This window comes from Mytilus galloprovincialis, chromosome 7, assembly GCF_965363235.1.
Source record: "Mytilus galloprovincialis chromosome 7, xbMytGall1.hap1.1, whole genome shotgun sequence".
Taxonomy (NCBI): Eukaryota; Metazoa; Mollusca; class Bivalvia; order Mytilida; family Mytilidae; genus Mytilus; species Mytilus galloprovincialis.
Genome location: NC_134844.1, coordinates 84,548,575 through 84,565,430, shown reverse-complemented (window position 1 = coordinate 84,565,430; position 16,856 = coordinate 84,548,575). Strand labels below are relative to the sequence as shown.

The following is a 16,856-nucleotide window of genomic DNA, read 5'->3' as shown; positions in this document are numbered from 1 at the left end:
TGGTCAAGGTAGTTTTTGATGAAGCTGAAGTCCAATCAACTTGAAACTTAGTACATTTGTTGCTTATGAGATGATCTTTCTAATTTTTAAGCCAAATTAGACTTTTGACCCCAATTTCACGGTCCACTGAACATAGAAAATGAAAGTGGGAGTTTCAGGTTAAAGTTTTTGGTCAAGGTAGTTTTTGATGAAGCTGAAGTCCAATCAACTTGAAACTTAGTACACTTGTTGCTTATGATATGATCTTTTTAATTTAATGCAAAATTAGATAATTATCCAATTTCACGGTCCATGGAACATGGAAAAGGATAGTGCGAGTGGGGCATCCGTACGTCACATTCTTGTTATAATGGTTACAATAATGAAACAATAATGACACAAATCATAAATATGAATTTAACTATTGTCAATACGTATACCTCACTTCCTTTACTTAGAAATTCATGTTATGTGATTTAAAAAACAAAACAATGTTCGATGACAATGTATATTTTGAAGATTTTTTGTTCAAGTTATTGCCCGAAAAATGATTGGTTTTGTAGAAAGTCGAAACATATCAGTTTGTCCAGGCCAGAGAAGACATAGTTACCAACCAAGGATGTTGCAATAAAGGACTACACGGTAAGACAACGACAGGAGTTGGACCAGTTTACTATAATTCTAAAGAGCCGGTGTCGTTCACCTAGGTATATTTTGAAGGTTGAATCTTCAACAATGGACACTTTGTAACATTATTGCGTGAGTACAATAGCATCCATGGTGAAAATCTCTAATTTTCTGATTTTGTATTGCTAATGATTTTTTAAAAAGATTCTGTATATCTATTATAGTTTTCAAGATTGCACTTTTTACGATTACGTTAAAAACGTTTCCATAAAAGTTAGTGTTAAAGTTGGGCACTAATTGTAGGAACTTTTATTATAAATACCTCAACAATTTAACATTATTACATAGTTCATTTACAATGGCAACTTCTGCAAATCCAGTATGTACTGCAGCTGCATGGTGGGTGCATGTTTAACTGAGTCTGACGCAATTTTTGGAGTAAGCTCTCAAGTCAAGGCACCCATCACAAACTGTTCACTAATTGCAAAAATCAGCACGTTGTTTTAGAACACTAGTCTATACCACTCTGTAATTTCCTTCTTTTTTTTTTTTTTAAGTTGAACTAGCTTTCAAGGATCCAGCTAATATGTTTAACCCTACCACAATCTGTATGTATGTGCCTGTCTCTAGTCAGGAGTCGTTATTCAGTGGTTGGCGTTTGTTAGGTTCTTTCAACCTTTACCAACATTTTGAAATGTATGTATGAAATTGTATGAAAAATTAATGTTGGCATAGGTTGAAATATTTTTTATAGATTAAGTGTTATAAAAAATTTAATTGATTAGGGACTAATCGATTTACAACCAGTTTAATCCTAGCGTAAATATGAAAATATATGACCAAAAAAAATGATTTAATGTAAAATAGATTCCTTAATACAAATACAATGACATACAACATTATGGAAACTCATGTATTTCAAATATGCTGACTCATGTAAAATATCTATTTTAAATGTTCGCTTTTCATGCTTTTAGTTCCAACACATACATAGAATAAGACAAATTTCACTAATATGATTGTCTCAAAAGTCATACTGTAAGATATTATGCTGCATCTGCAATATCAACAGTGGTGTCATGTTGTTCATCCTTGAGTCTCTGGTGCCAGTTTCACACAGCTGTCTCAGGAGTAAGTCATGTCTTATGTTTGCTTCACAATGACATATTCTAGTCCAAAGTGGTCGTTTCACAAAGTAGTCTTAAAGTTGGACATCTTTTAAAGTTGATCACAAAGTAAGGACTACACGAGATGATTCTTATGTAGTCAAATGAGGGCATAGCTATAGGTTGAAAACACCGCTTGTTATTATTTTTCGTTCATTTTTTTTTACCGTTAGTTTTCTCGATTGAATTGCTTGAATTATATATATGTCATTTCGGGACCTTTTATTGATGACTATACGGTATGGGCTTAGTATCTTCATAATAAAATAAGAAAGGGTGAGAGGGGGCCGTCATTTTTTTTAGGGGGAGGGTTCACTTTTCTTCTTCGTGATTTCTCTATAATTCGAATTTCCCAAATTATAATGTGTGTGTGTGTGGGGGGGGGGTTGACATTTTTTTTTTGGGGGGGGGGGGGGGGTAAAAGCAACAAATACTGCCATGCATATTACAGGAGATACACATCAAACAGGGTGTGTAATATTAGTTACATGGTATTGTGACCTACGGTATATATGGGGTCAGTAAATTCCATATGGGGTGAGAGTGATTTTTTTTATATATACGCTGAATCTTGGAACAGTATATCAATATATATGTTCCTAAGTGCGCACTGCCTAAACTAACCATGTTGTTGGATTTGGATTTTTTTTATATATATATATGCTGAATCTTGGAAAAGTATATCAATATATATATGTTCCTGCCTAAATCTAACCATGTTGTTGGATTTTGGATATCAGACTGCCAAACTAGACAAATCAAATGTCTCATTTCAAATTTTTACTTAGTAGATCTTTGACTACATTTGTTCAGAAATCTATTATATTATTAGATAATAAATTATTAAAAAAAAAACTGATCTCAATCCAAACTCAGACAGTATCAAGCTTGAATATTGTGTCCTAACTTGCCCTAACTGGTTCGACCTCTGTGTTCGTATCAGGCTGCACTCGGCGAAGCATTTTATTATAGTGGTCCGACTTGTCTCCGGGCCGAGTTGTCTCGCAATGGGACCGCCCCTCCCCCTTTTCCTTCTTTTTTTGTCCTGAAACAAAGACAAGATTTATTTCCGCAAACACATATACTTTAAATGGGTTTGGCACCACATGGGCACTGTATTAAAACAAGTCATGTAATGTTTTTTTCTTTTCAAATATTCCGCAATAAAAAGTTTAACATGTCAAAGTTCCGGTTTCTTAGACTAATTTTGATTGGTCTACTGTGTATAGAATGACTAATCAAATCAATCTTCTCATTTCATCCTTATCAGGAGTGACTGATTAATTTCCGGTTGCAGACCAAAAAAAAAGGGAAAACTATCTCTCATTCGAAATGACTGATTTTTTGTGGGCAGTGAAGAATGGCGACCTTGGCGCGGTACAGAGTTTTGTACAAGAGGTAAAGGCAGCCATTATATACGCCTTTTACTTCAAATCTTGACTTGAATTAACTCAGTGAAGTGAAGATAGGATATGGATAATTTTTCACTCCTACTTCAGTATAATTTTGTTGTTGCACAGGGTCAAAGCTTGAGCTAACTTGTACGACTAAGGCATTTATTTCATGTGGTTTTAAGGGAGATTCCCCCTTCCCTTCCGGACAGAGAAAGGGAGAGAGTATGAAGTTGTTACAATCGTGATGGAGTAAAATAAAAACAAGAAATCAATTCAGAGCTCCAGATAAGCTGCATATTTGTTAGTAAGTCCAAGGCAAGGCCACAATTACCAACGAAACGACACTTTTAAAATTTGACAGACCCGAATTTCCAGATAATGTAAATCGAACGTTCCGGAAATTCTGATCCATTAAAATTTACCGATTTAAAAAAAATCATTTTAATATTTTATATTCAACGGAAGTGATGTTTTGTTGGTAATTGTGGGACATCATTTCCAAACAAAAGTTCCCCACTTGAACATCATGAACATTGTTGAAATGGAATCCTATCTTATTTAATCTTTCTTTTGGATATTTCCGGAAATATTTTACATCAATAAGCACAAAAAAGGTAGGACTTTATAACTACGTAAAATTTCTAACCGGCAATGAAAATTTCTTGTCAAAATTAGGTGTCAAAGTTCCCCCAAAATGTGCTCTCAAACTCCAGACGTAAAAAATGTCTTCAGCGTTATGACGTCGTAAGAAGGCGTCCCAGAAAGAAGAAAAATAGCCTTGCCAGACGTCATAATTATTTGGACTACATATTTGTGTGACCACGCAACAAAAATAATTAAAAACCCAATTCAATTGCCCATTGCAGTGTTCAAAAACTCAATTCATGCAAAGGAAACCCCAATTATACAGTACATGTCAAAACCATATGTTGTTTACTCTTTTAGACGCATTATTTGCCCTTACAATGTATCCAGTTCTGCCATCTTTTCATGAAGCAAATGCTTGAGATTTGGCCAAAATTGAAAAGAATCAAAGACAAAAAACAATAGATCAAAGGAAAATGCCGCCAAAAAAGCATGAACATTCATGAGTCTCACATTAAATGTGTGAGTCTCGCATAAATGCGTTAGACTTGGCAGCCCTGATGTATCTACATTTAATACATTATAGTTGCGTAAATCTTTTTATGTAATATTTATAATTTGAAATGCCCTTTCGTTCTAAAGTTAGAGGGTTAAATCAAGCATTTAAAATAGGTCCCTGTTGGAATTTTCCATTGCTCAACACACATGATGGAGAAAACAGATTTCTATCTGCTCTGCGTTTATTCAAGTAGCGGAAGTTATGTGATCATGATTATTTTTGTAAATGTTTGAGATTTATCATTTCACATCATGCACATGTATAGCAGTGATATCATGGATATAAAACAAAAGTAAATTTCTGGTAAAAATATTGAATAGAAGCTTGTTTTCAGCTCCTATTTGATAGATGACAATGAATGAGGGATATTTATGATGATAAAAAGACTACATGTAGCTAGTGTTATCAGCAGAGTCTTCAAACTCACAGGTCCATTCAATCAATTTCAATGGTGACTCCATGGCATGTTTGTCTGGCATTATGAGAACATTTTTTCAACGATAAACATGGGTTTTATCAAGAACTAAATCAGTTAGAAATATACAACAACCCTATCGTAAAGAAAGTTTATTTTTTGCACTCAATGACCCCATCTAACCAATTTTTAGGGGACGTCAATTTGAAATTTGAAATGTACGCTTTATCATGTTTATGTTCTTTCATTTGATATGCGACAACCTTACCATCTGAGAAATTTGAATGTTTGCACTAAATGACCCCACCTTTCCACCTGGGATGAAAAAGTGGTTTAAAATTTTCATTTTTAAGTAGAGTTTATTGAGACCTTCAATTTGATATATCAGATGACCCCAGTTGACAAAGTGCCAAAAATGATGCAATATCAACGATATAAACAGAAGTTATGAAACTTACAAAGTCAATGCAAAACATGAAAATTTCAAAATGATTTTTTGGTTTTTTTTTAAATGGAATGTTTTTGATATTTGGTCAAACATATAACTATGTTAACCTCTTCAATTTCTTGAACATTTTAAGTGGTGAGCTGTTGTTGATTCAGAAATACATGCCGCCGCTCGCAAAATTTCAAACTGCATTATCTCTAAAACAACAATAGATATCTCAAATCTGTTAAATGGTTAATGATCTACAGTTAAAGTACAACATTACAGAAAAATAATTGGGACAATATTAAAGCTTACTAAGGTCACAATTAATCATCAAATATAATATGATGCAATACCAAACTTGAGAACCGGAAGTCGTGAAGACATGAGACTACCACCATTCAACTCAGGACCACTTGACCTTTCAAATATCACAAGGTCAAGGTCATAGTATACTGTGAAGGTCAAGGTGAAATTTCATCATGACCTGACATTGACCTCAAATTGACGGTCTTGAATTACTGATCATCTTTGCAGTTTATAGTAGGTTGATATCTGTTACCTTTAAAAAGATATACACAAAATACTATACTTTTAAGAATCATCCCGTTGTAACTTTTGAACAGACAGTCGGACATTTTTGGACTTATCATATAAAATGTAGAGCTCGTCGAGAGGAACATTTTATACGCTGTATGTATGCAGCAAAGTCTTATCGTTTTCCTAATATGTAAGCTTGAAATTGCAGCGTAAATATTTTTTTGCACTCGGTGACCTTTGACCTTGGGTGCATATTGAAGGTCACATGAATTCAAGATTATTGGTGAAGGTTCAAGGTATCTATGACTTCTGGTTCTAAAAATAGATTTTTTCAAAAATTATTTATAATTTTTTAAGGGAAATAACTCCTTATAAGGGTAAGTAACAAATTAATTGTTTATGTTTATAAACATTGCCATCTGTTCTTGTACATGCTGTCATTTTCAATTACATTCTTTCTTTAATACTTTTTGAGAAAAATGCAAATATAAAAAATTGCTATAAGGGGATATAACTCTCAAAGGGGATGATGAAATCCTATGCAGCCTCATGTGGTAATACATCATGATGATATCTACCTATTGTCCATATAAGGTCATGATATCTTTTAAAACATTAAAGGGGGGCCATGTTAAAAAAAATCAATAAAAGGGAGATAACTTCTAAAGGGGATGATGAAATCCTACAAAAGTTCATCTGGTAAAAGTTCATGATGAGGTCTATCGATGGTCCATATTTGGTCTTGATAACTTCAACAGAAAGGGGAGAAGGCCCTGTCAAAAAAGGTTGGAAGAAAAAAAAGAAAAAGAAAAAACATTAGAAAAACAATAAGGTCTTTCCCATGTAGGGGAAAGACCTTAAAAATTAATGAACATGATTAAAGGCCAAATCAATTATGTAGCTGAAAAGCATCGGAAAAAAGTTCTCATTAGGCATGTGTACTGAATTACAAAACCCTGATTTATGTTTACAAATTAAATTTATTTTGTAGAAGAGTATATATTTTTTTTCATTTTTGTTGATGATTGAACACACAATATGTTTTGACCTATATGTAGCAGCTTGCCACTTTCTTTCTTTTTCAAGGTCTACATTCAATTGTTCTGTATGCTTAAAATAATTGTCTTATTTGCAAGTGCAGTACAATTTCCAAATAACGATCTCAAAATATATTTTTATCTTTATTATTCATGACAGCGATATTCATTTTGTTCAACCGCTGGCTTTATACCGAAAATCGTGAACAAGTAATTTGTAAATCTGAGTGAAATCGTATCTGACTGACAAAATTATCATTGAAAAACAATGGATACCATTTAAACCGGAAATGTATATAAATGATTATGTTTATAATTTGTTACATACAAATAAAGCCACACCTACATGTACAATGTATACATGTACGTACATGTACCATGCCTACCCCAAATAAACTGAAGGGTAATCATATGTGCTCTAGAAAGACAATTAGCTACTGTCCCAGTAGTGACACCAGTTTATATTTATAAAATGTATAAAATATGAAAAAAAGTAATTTGTTGCGTCCGAAGTGCTTTTCTGGATTTACCTTCATCAAGAACATAAGTTGCGAGAAAATACAAAACTGACAGAACAGTTGAAATCGGACACACATTAACTGACATGCAATGTACAGTGAATAAACCAAATAAAACAGCTATCATATATCATGTATATATACATGTACAATGAAAGAAACATAGGTAAAAGGGGTGAGCATCTATGCCTGATATTATGTCATTTGTTATAACATGCCTAAATTCAATATCTTGTAACTACATTGTACAAAATGTATGTTGATAAAAAAAAACAATACACGAAGGAGCTTGGTGGTGAAAAACCCAATTTGATATTGGCTTGAAAGGATTATTTTGTTTAGCTTCCATGACATTTATGTCTGTCTCAAAGATTTATCTTGCAATTATATTTGTTTGTTTATTTCAGGGAGTCAATTTGAATGAAGAAATAGAAGGAAGAACACCATTACATTATGCTGCAGATTATGGACATTCAGAGGTCATAGGATTTCTGGTAGATAAGGGAGGACAAGTTGATGTAAGTTCAAAGGTTATAGGATATCTGTTGGATAAGGGAGGGAACCAATGTTTATGTTCTATAAGGGTTGAACAACGTATGTCAAAAGACAATGCAACTTGTTGGTGCACTGTCAGGTCAAAACAGGTCATCTCTTAGATATAAACTTAAAATCTTTGATAAATTACAGAAACAACAATGAAAAAATTGAGAATGGAAATGGGGAATCACCCCAGGGAATGTGTCAAAGAGACAACAGCCCGACCATTGTATATGTATAGTTCATTGTACATGGACATGATGAATAATACAAAAAAATCATTGAAAAAAGATAAGAAATATTACTTAGTACAACAGACCGTACAAACAAGCAATATTTATATCATATAACAAACATTATAACACTTGAAATCACAAACCTACATGCACAACCTTAGACTATCAAACAACAACCAACACATGGTCAGCCTGAATTGGTACATAAAATATTGGAGGAGACAAATAACGCAAATTTAAATAGTCACGAATATGTATAACTCGAACCTTTTCTTTTTTCATGACATTATGTCAGGGTTTTTTAATTTGTTGGTTTACGGATTTTCCCCATGAAAAAGTCGGGTCGGTCGGTCAGGAAAAAAAAAGAAAAAAAATATCTTTCAAGACAGAAAAATATGCAAATAAATATATATTTCACCTTTCTGACAATATGTTTGTTATGCTATTTTGTCATCATTTCTTAGATTTTAGTTAGATGCAATTGTATTGCTCAGCTGTCATAAACATCGCATGACATTCTAATAATTTTCCGTACAAGAAGGGGGGGGGTGCACGGAAAAGACGAAATTAAACAAGAAAAACAGATTCGCATAGCTCTTTATAAACTCCAGAAAACTTGTTGAAGTATGATCTTCAAGCACGAAAACTGATAAAGAAAAAAAATGTAAAAACGTCGTACGAAAATAAGTTTCAACACACGTGTCAAAAACGAAATAGACTCGTCCACTGGAAAAACGAGAATATCGGGTTAATCTGTTGTCATGCATTCCCGTTTTTTTATCCAAATGGACGATATTTTTTTATTATCTATAAAACAAGAAAATTCAAAATGATTATTTAATATTCAGTACTTTAACTTGATGTCTTCCACCTGTGTACATTTGGACAAGTCTATTTCTATCAGATGATGCATCTTACGGACTGATTACAAATACGGGAAACGAACTCATTGTGTAGTTGGTTTTAAACACAGGTTTCGTTTCGCAAAATTATATGCGCAAACGACATTTCAAGGTCATTTATAATTGATTTGTCAATTTTTAGAAACGTAAACTGGAAGTTTTATTTTTTCACTACAGAAAGTGTTATCAATTTTGTTAGTGATTAAAGCATTTCATTTCATAAAAAAAAAAGATTGTTTAATTATTTTCCAGGGATAATGCATTTGTTAAGGTCGGCGGGAATAAAAAAGCATGAAAGTCAATTTTATTTTTATTCTGGAAATCGGCAAAATCGGGTCGGCGGATCCGTAAACCAACAAATTAAAAAATTCTGGCCTTACAAATGTATTTGAAAAAACTGAAAAAGTAAAAAACTGAAGAAGGCCAATGGCCAAAACGTCTTGAAAAATTGGTTTATTTATACAATTATATGAATTGGTACATGCACACAACATGCTCACAAATTGAAAACTGTTATGATTTGAAGGAAATTTTCAAAGAAGGCAACTACATTCATGACATTATAAATTACATGATGATGATAGACAATGACAGATAGCTGATGTCAACTGTTTTATGTACAGTGGCAAATTAAATGCAGCTGTTTCGGGATCAGAAAATGATAACTTGATTTGAATATAAACACTACTTTGTACTAGACCAAAGTGCGGAGGCAGATTTTTAACATGAACAATTAGCAGAAAGTCTTTTCTCTCTACCTGGACATGTTATGAATTTCTAGCTCAAAGCCTTCCAGTCTTCCGTATGGTCAAACCAGATTTGACAATTGGTATTTATTGCTGATTAGATACAAATGGTCATGTCTGGTTTTAACATGACAGGAATACAAATCTATACTGTATGGCATCCCCCACTTAGTCTAGCAAGCTATCATGAGACCACCAATATGGTATAGAATCTATAGATAGTTCTTTAAAGTCAAAAATTGTAATATTCAAATTCAATACAGTTCAGCTTTTATATATAGATATAGGAAGATGTGGTGTTAGTGCCAATGAGACAACTCTCCATAGGCTTGTATGCAAACTTTGGCAAAACCAGAAAATCAAATATCCATGAAGTTACAAGTTTTCTTCAATGAACCAAAATTTGTATGTATTCTAGAAAGAAAAAAATGGTTCCACAATATTTTAAACCTTGTGCAAATGGTAACCAGGTTTCTTATAATGTCATGTACATGAATGTTATGTTACAAAATAAAGATACAATATAATTACTGTAAATTGAAAAATTAATACAATGTACCAGGCTTTGGCCAATGCGAATAATGGGACTTGGTAAGCACATGTAGTGCAATAATAAGAACTTGCATTCAGATAATTGCAACATAGACATATAGACCTATACATCATGTACATGCTGTATGCACATTTTTTTTTGGAAATTGCAGATAATTGAACTCCACATTTTTGTCAATTCTTGAAAAATCACAATAATAAAAGCACACAATAATTTCTGACTTTACAGTACCATATACAATGATATAATTTTATGATTTGTTTAATATTTTCAGATTAAAGATAAACATGGAATAACTCCTATATTAGCAGCAATATGGGAAGGTCATACAAATAGTGTTAAAATTCTTTTACAAAAGGTACGTTAAATGACAAAAGAGTTTTAGATAATTGTTCATTTTATAGGAAATAAAGGATAAGATAGATTCACTTGGAGAGAAAAGTTTCTACATGAAAAAATCTAAGTTAAAACTGGATTAATGTTGTTCTTCATCTCAAATGCATAACACAAAAGCCATTAATATAGAGCAAAGTCTGACACCTCACTGCAAGTTTATTTTGAACCTTATCACTGAAGTTTTAGTTCTTCAAAATCTTCCAATTACATATGTATGTGACACAAGAAAAATTCTAGGAGCTACTTGTAGCCTTCTGAACAATGCATATATGTTTATTGATTAATGTCTTTATGATGTTGTAAACTGAATTTATATAACTCCCAATAAAAGTAGATGTTTACTGAGAGGATATTATACCACAAACAAATTTGAGATTGGCTGAAAAATCAATTGGGTGACAGACCAGAAACTTACAATGTAACACAGAATCCCAATGCATGGACCTCAAATCAAAACCAATTGATGCTTCACATTTGACACTTTAAATGTAATTCATAGTGAAAAAAATTAATAATAATAAAGGAGAAGTTTGGACATGGGGAAAACACTTCATCCTTTCTTGTTGTTAGTTTCCGTAAATGGAAGTGGGAATTTAAGGGAGTATTAGAATGAATTTGAGATTCAGAAAAATTAAAGGTTTTTCCAAGAAAATTTCAAGAATGGGGTAAAAAAAAAAATTAAAGAGGAGCTTAAGCCTTAAGATATTTATGGTCAACTAAAGTCTGATGAAGTGTAAAAATATTTGGTGTTAAGATTATGTTTATTATTTTATGATATTATTTATTTTCAATATTTACATATATATACATATAGTTTATTATTGTGTTCAGATAACTTTTAATTGAAATAATTATTTTACAGGGCGCTAGTAAAAAAGGTAGTTCACCTGATGGGATGTCCTATTTAGAATGTGCAGAAAAAGACGAAATTAAGCAGCTATTACAATGACTGAACAAAAACCAATGTCAATTATTTTTATAATAATATTGTGAGAGCTTGAAGCTGTTTTCATAGGTCATAATCAAGGTCATTAAAAATAATTTTGAATCTTCATAAAAAGAAGGTTTGTGACAGAAATGTGTTTGTATACTGCCATCACATTAATGCAATTATAAGAATATCTATTGGAAAACATTACAACAAAATTAAATTAAAGAATTTATATTACTCTGAAATTATGTTTTAAAATATCAGATTGAGGGAAGTAAAAACCATCTTTCATAAGTTTGCAAAGAATCATTTAATAGACATTTGGTCTAGCATGTCTAGATTGATTATACACTGTTTGAATCTAAATTTCAAATGACAATCATATTTATACCTAAATATTCAACTTTTTCAAACAATCTATTTGTTAAAGATCTTGTCAAATTGGTTAACAAGTGTTTTATCGTTGAGAAGCTGTGCTCTATTTTCTCCAGCCTTTATTATGTTGAGAGACTGAAAATTATTAGTTATTGCATATTTATTATTCAACATCAACATTGTTTTAATTTACTTTATGAACTAAAAGACTTAATTTACTTTATGAACTAAAAGACTTAATTTATATGAGAAATTTTTAAGTGCACAAAATAAAATATACTATAATAACAGCATTCTAATTAATGATGTCGTTTTTCGGGAGAGTATCCTTAAAAAAACAATTCGTATGGGAAAGTGAACGTTACTTATTTTTTTTTCGAAAAACAAAAATCTTTAACTAGATAACAAAATGTATTAAACTAAAGTTTGTATGTATAAAAGTATCATGACTAAATTGATATTACCAGAGCACAAGGATAACATTTTTACAGATTTTTTTATACTTTATAGCTTAACTACCGTTGCACCTATACCTTGTCAAGCTTTTGTAATAAAACATGTGAAACCTTTAAGAATGCAATTATTGAGTGCTACATAAAACTAATAGTTAAGTATGGGATATGCAATATTTGTTTCCTTTCATCTTGACTTGCATGAGTTTGAAAGAAGAGAAGCAAAAGGTTCGTCTGTGCATGTATTCGGATGTTTACACATATGATAATTCATGTGTAGTTTTCAGTACTATGTTCAATGTTTTATAAAAATTTGGCAGTTGCCTCCCTTTGATTACTTGGATGATCATAATGTTGTTATTTTAAAAATGAACAAAACTTGATATTTTACCTTTTTCTGTATAACTGGTATTTGTTGCAATAGTTTATGTAATAAAATAGTTTATATAAATCCTTCACATCAAAAAATTTCTGTTGAACAAAGTAGTGGTTATCTTAGAATGACGTTATATTTAACGGTAAAGTCTATTTGAATTGTTGAGGTATAGCTCCAATATAGAATGTGTCTGTATTGTGTTATTTTTGTTGGATTATTTAGGAAAAAATGGGTGATAAAAAATAGAGGTCTAACAAAATCATCTCTATACCAATTTAATAAAAAATTATATCAATTTAATAAAAAAAAAAAATGGAAGTTTTTTTTTATTTTACAGTTTTTAGAATATCATTTATATTTTGAAGGGGAAATGTTGTGGGATTTTTTTCTTCTTATCATTATAGTTAAATACAAGAACACTATTTTAAAACTTAGATGTCTATGAGTTTTGTGACTTAATAATACATATAGAATTTAAAATAATATCATGTAACCTGTTTTCTTACAATACAAAATAAATTCTTAATGAATGATGAATGACTCATCCATGTGTTAAACTGCAAGTTAAATAATGCCAATGGCCTTTTCTCTTGACCTTATGTATTGATAGATAAATAGACATATATGTAAGAAAAATATTTAATTCTAATTATGATTTGTTGTAAAAGCTTTGTTCCAACTCGGTAAAGACAAATTTGAGAGAGAAGTTGGGGTATTTTCTTTTTATTATTATTTTTCACCATATTAATTAAACTACACAGTTCGGTGGGTTTGAAAGTACTGCAAATGGTTTCAGAGGTGATGGATACACAGTCCATATTTTTTGTTTGTGCTTGTTAAATGTTAAAGAGGCACTGGAAAGGATTATTAGTTCACTAGGTCACAATTACTGTCATCAAAAAATGAGACCGACTGCAAAAGTTATGTAGAACATAAATTGACTTTCTAATTTAGAACAAAATTAGTCACATCTTCCAAATCAATGGTAATCTGTTAATATTAAAAACAATGTAAAATTTTATAACCATTTGGACCTAGACTGTTTTCACTATCACTGTCTTTAATTTGGTGAGCACACATTTATTTGTAAAGAAGGTAGAATCTACCCAAACTGAAAAAGTTACGCCATTGTTAAACTTTATTCAAAATCCATTAAAATGTCTTTCTGGTAAAGCTTTTATTATTATTCCTATTTTGTTATCAAGGATATTTGTTGTAAACAAATGGATGTCCTACTTTTAATTATAAGAACAACATTATCTAAACAATGAAATATTAACCCTTTCTAGGGCCTCTAGTTTTTTGGTGCATATGTACTTGTCAGGTACAAAATTGTTATTGAATCACTAACCTTATCATATGCTTCACAAATGTCAGTATTTATAATAAATTTTATAAAATATTATTTGTCTATTGAAATTGTCATTTTGTATATATTTATTAGTCTCAGTCAAGGTAAAATAGTTCTGAGATGTCAGTTTTGAAACCATGAAAAATACAGATGATATTAGTGGAGAAAAAGTTCAAAATATCAAACTCTTCTTCGTTTCTATTTTTACAAAAAATTACAAACACTAAAGGGCGTTAATTGCGCTTCTATGCAATGTCTGACATTTCTTTTGTTGCATTGATTACTATAATACAAATAAACTTCATGCAGCACACATGACATGTTATAAACTTTTTAACATGTAATCGTAGGAATATTTTGATGTAATTGATGAATGACCTAGGAAAATTTAAGATTGATTAATTTGATTTATGAAAAGGCTACACCATAAAAAAGTGAGATTTTGCAATGCGTATAAAAAGAGGGACTAGAGATTATAGATTGAAAATAAACTGACAATGCCATGGCTAAAAATAAAAAGACCAATAGATAAATATTAGTACAAATGACACAACAAAGAAAACTAATGACTAAGCAACACGAACCCCACCAAAAACTTGGGGCGATCTCAGGTGTTCTGAAGGATAAGAAGATCCTGCACCACCTGTGGCACCCATCGTTTTGCTCATGTTATTACAAATCCCGGTAAATAGTTGATTCGGTAGGTCACATTTGTGAAAAGGGAACGTGATTGTAGTTATATCCGATATCATCTGTGAAATGGATATTCCTTAACAGTCGAGCAACTTGTGATGGCGTTCGTAAAATTTACAAAGGAATGATTTCAACTTCACCATTTTGAACTCTTGGATTAATAGCTTCCTTGTGAGCAGCAACCCTGTAACAAGGAACTGATGATATGAAATACGGGAATATCGGATCAATTGGGAGATATATAATCCATATGAAGGTGCTGCTGGAATGTTGCTACATAAAGTTTTCAAATGGGAAACTGCAATTTTCTCTGTTGTCTTAAAAGTTTTGTTTTCAACCGACCTTCATTGTCAATTTCTTAAGTGTAAAGTGAACATATAACTTTGGATAGAAGTTATTGCTTTGGAATGGTTGCATCACATACACAACAATCTCTTAAAAAAGTATAAACTGGTTCCTAGATTGATATTACAATACCTTTTACCCAAACATCGTCTTATAAGTTATGCTTTTTATTGTGATTTGTTATCTCTGACTACATTTAGGGAGCTACCATTTGATTTTTATGGGGGGGCTAGGATGAAAAATGTTGTCCTGCATTTTTTTTAGCTGTAATCTCTGTCCTGCCTTTTTATTTTTCACTCTAATCGGTCCTGTCTTTTTTTTTTAGTTTATCCTGACTTTTTTTTACCTAAATTGTCGTCCTGACTTTTTTTTTTTTGCAAGTGTCATATCCTGCCTTTTTTTTTAACTCAAAAATCCTGTCCTGCCTATTTTTTTCAAATATCATCCTAGCCCCCCCCCCCCCCCCCAAAAAAAAAATCAAATGGTAGCTCCCTTAGATAGTTTTTTTTCTAGCATATCCAATCTTGAACCAACAGTTAAAAAATGAATGCTCGCTTAACATTCTTGCCGTCCCAGGAATGAATTAATCTGCTCTTAAAAAAGGCACAACATACACTTAATTTATTTGCGTAATGATGATAGATTTCACCTTAGAATTGTTGGCTTTTTATTATGAAAGTCTTGATATTTTCTGATAATTGTTTTAACAGAATTAAATCACATTTATCCCATTTCGTATTCAGAAGAAAAACCCATTCCAATAGTAATGTAGATTCTGAATATAAAAGTTGCTCGTCAAATAAAACTCATGCTACATTTAAATGAACGTTAACTACTAAATTACAAAATACTTTATTGGGAAAACAATCCATCAGTTCATCGGTCAACCAACTCGTGATGGCGTACATAAAATTTACGAAGGGATAATTTCAACTTCACAACTTGGAACACACATTGTTAAGAAATAATGTAATGTTATACAAAAATTTCGGGCTATCCATTATAGACTTGATTAGAAACTGTAACATGTTCTAGTATTCAGGACAAAAGAAGTCATTTTATGCGTGGCTGGGGATTTTACTAGCAGTAAAACAGTTAATAATATTTTGTTTTTTTATTTAAATACTATGAATACAAATGTAGATTTAAGAACATATTACCAACACCATATGATGAGATAGAATATCTAAAATATTAGATTTATAGAGAAAAATATACTCTGTATGATTCTTAAAGAATGCTAGTCAATTCGTTCCAAGTCCGATTCGTTCCAAACCAGTTCGTTCCCGATTTAGACAATTCGTACCAAGTCAATTGTCAATTATACCCTATAATTTCTTAAGAATTAAAGATAACTTAATACCTGTTTTGTTATCTAAATGGCTTTTTGCAATGGTTAATTAATTGCCTTTTTTGATCTGTATTTTATATCATTGTCAGACAATTATTACTTAATTTATTTCACTTGACTGGGCGGGGTTTAAGAAGCTCGGTTTTTAAGACCAGTTCATCTATAGATATGGGTTTTGGGATAAACTCATCAATGAAGTGTCTGGTTATTCGTCCCAAATAATACACTCAGTTCTTTTGTATATGTGTTTGGTGACACTAATAGGTAATTAGAATTCAATAATAATTATAATGACAATCATCCTTATCATACACATCTTGAAATAGACTGTCCTTATGCAAATTAAAACATAAGCTCCGCCC

The 16,856-nt window shown here is 31.5% G+C and overlaps 1 protein-coding gene across 1 annotated transcript; it reads left to right on the top strand.

Moving 5' to 3' along the window:
- The first annotated feature begins 3,011 nt into the window (after positions 1-3,011).
- On the top strand, positions 3,012-12,097 carry LOC143083872 (myotrophin-like). Its single transcript, XM_076260249.1, has 4 exons — positions 3,012-3,170; positions 7,658-7,768; positions 10,499-10,582; positions 11,483-12,097. The coding sequence occupies exons 1-4, from the start codon at positions 3,105-3,107 to the stop codon at positions 11,567-11,569; spliced, it is 348 nt and encodes a 115-aa protein (XP_076116364.1). The 5' UTR covers positions 3,012-3,104; the 3' UTR covers positions 11,570-12,097.
- Positions 12,098-16,856: the final 4,759 nt, after the last annotated feature.

Excerpts from the sequence above, each read along its gene's own strand:
- LOC143083872 (XM_076260249.1), top strand. The coding sequence starts at position 3,105 with ATGACTGATTTTTTGTGGGCAGTGAAGAATGGCGACCTTGGCGCGGTA. Across the intron at positions 7,769-10,498 it reads ATAAGGGAGGACAAGTTGAT|ATTAAAGATAAACATGGAAT; the intron begins GTAAGTTCAAAG and ends TAATATTTTCAG. Across the intron at positions 10,583-11,482 it reads TTAAAATTCTTTTACAAAAG|GGCGCTAGTAAAAAAGGTAG; the intron begins GTACGTTAAATG and ends ATTATTTTACAG.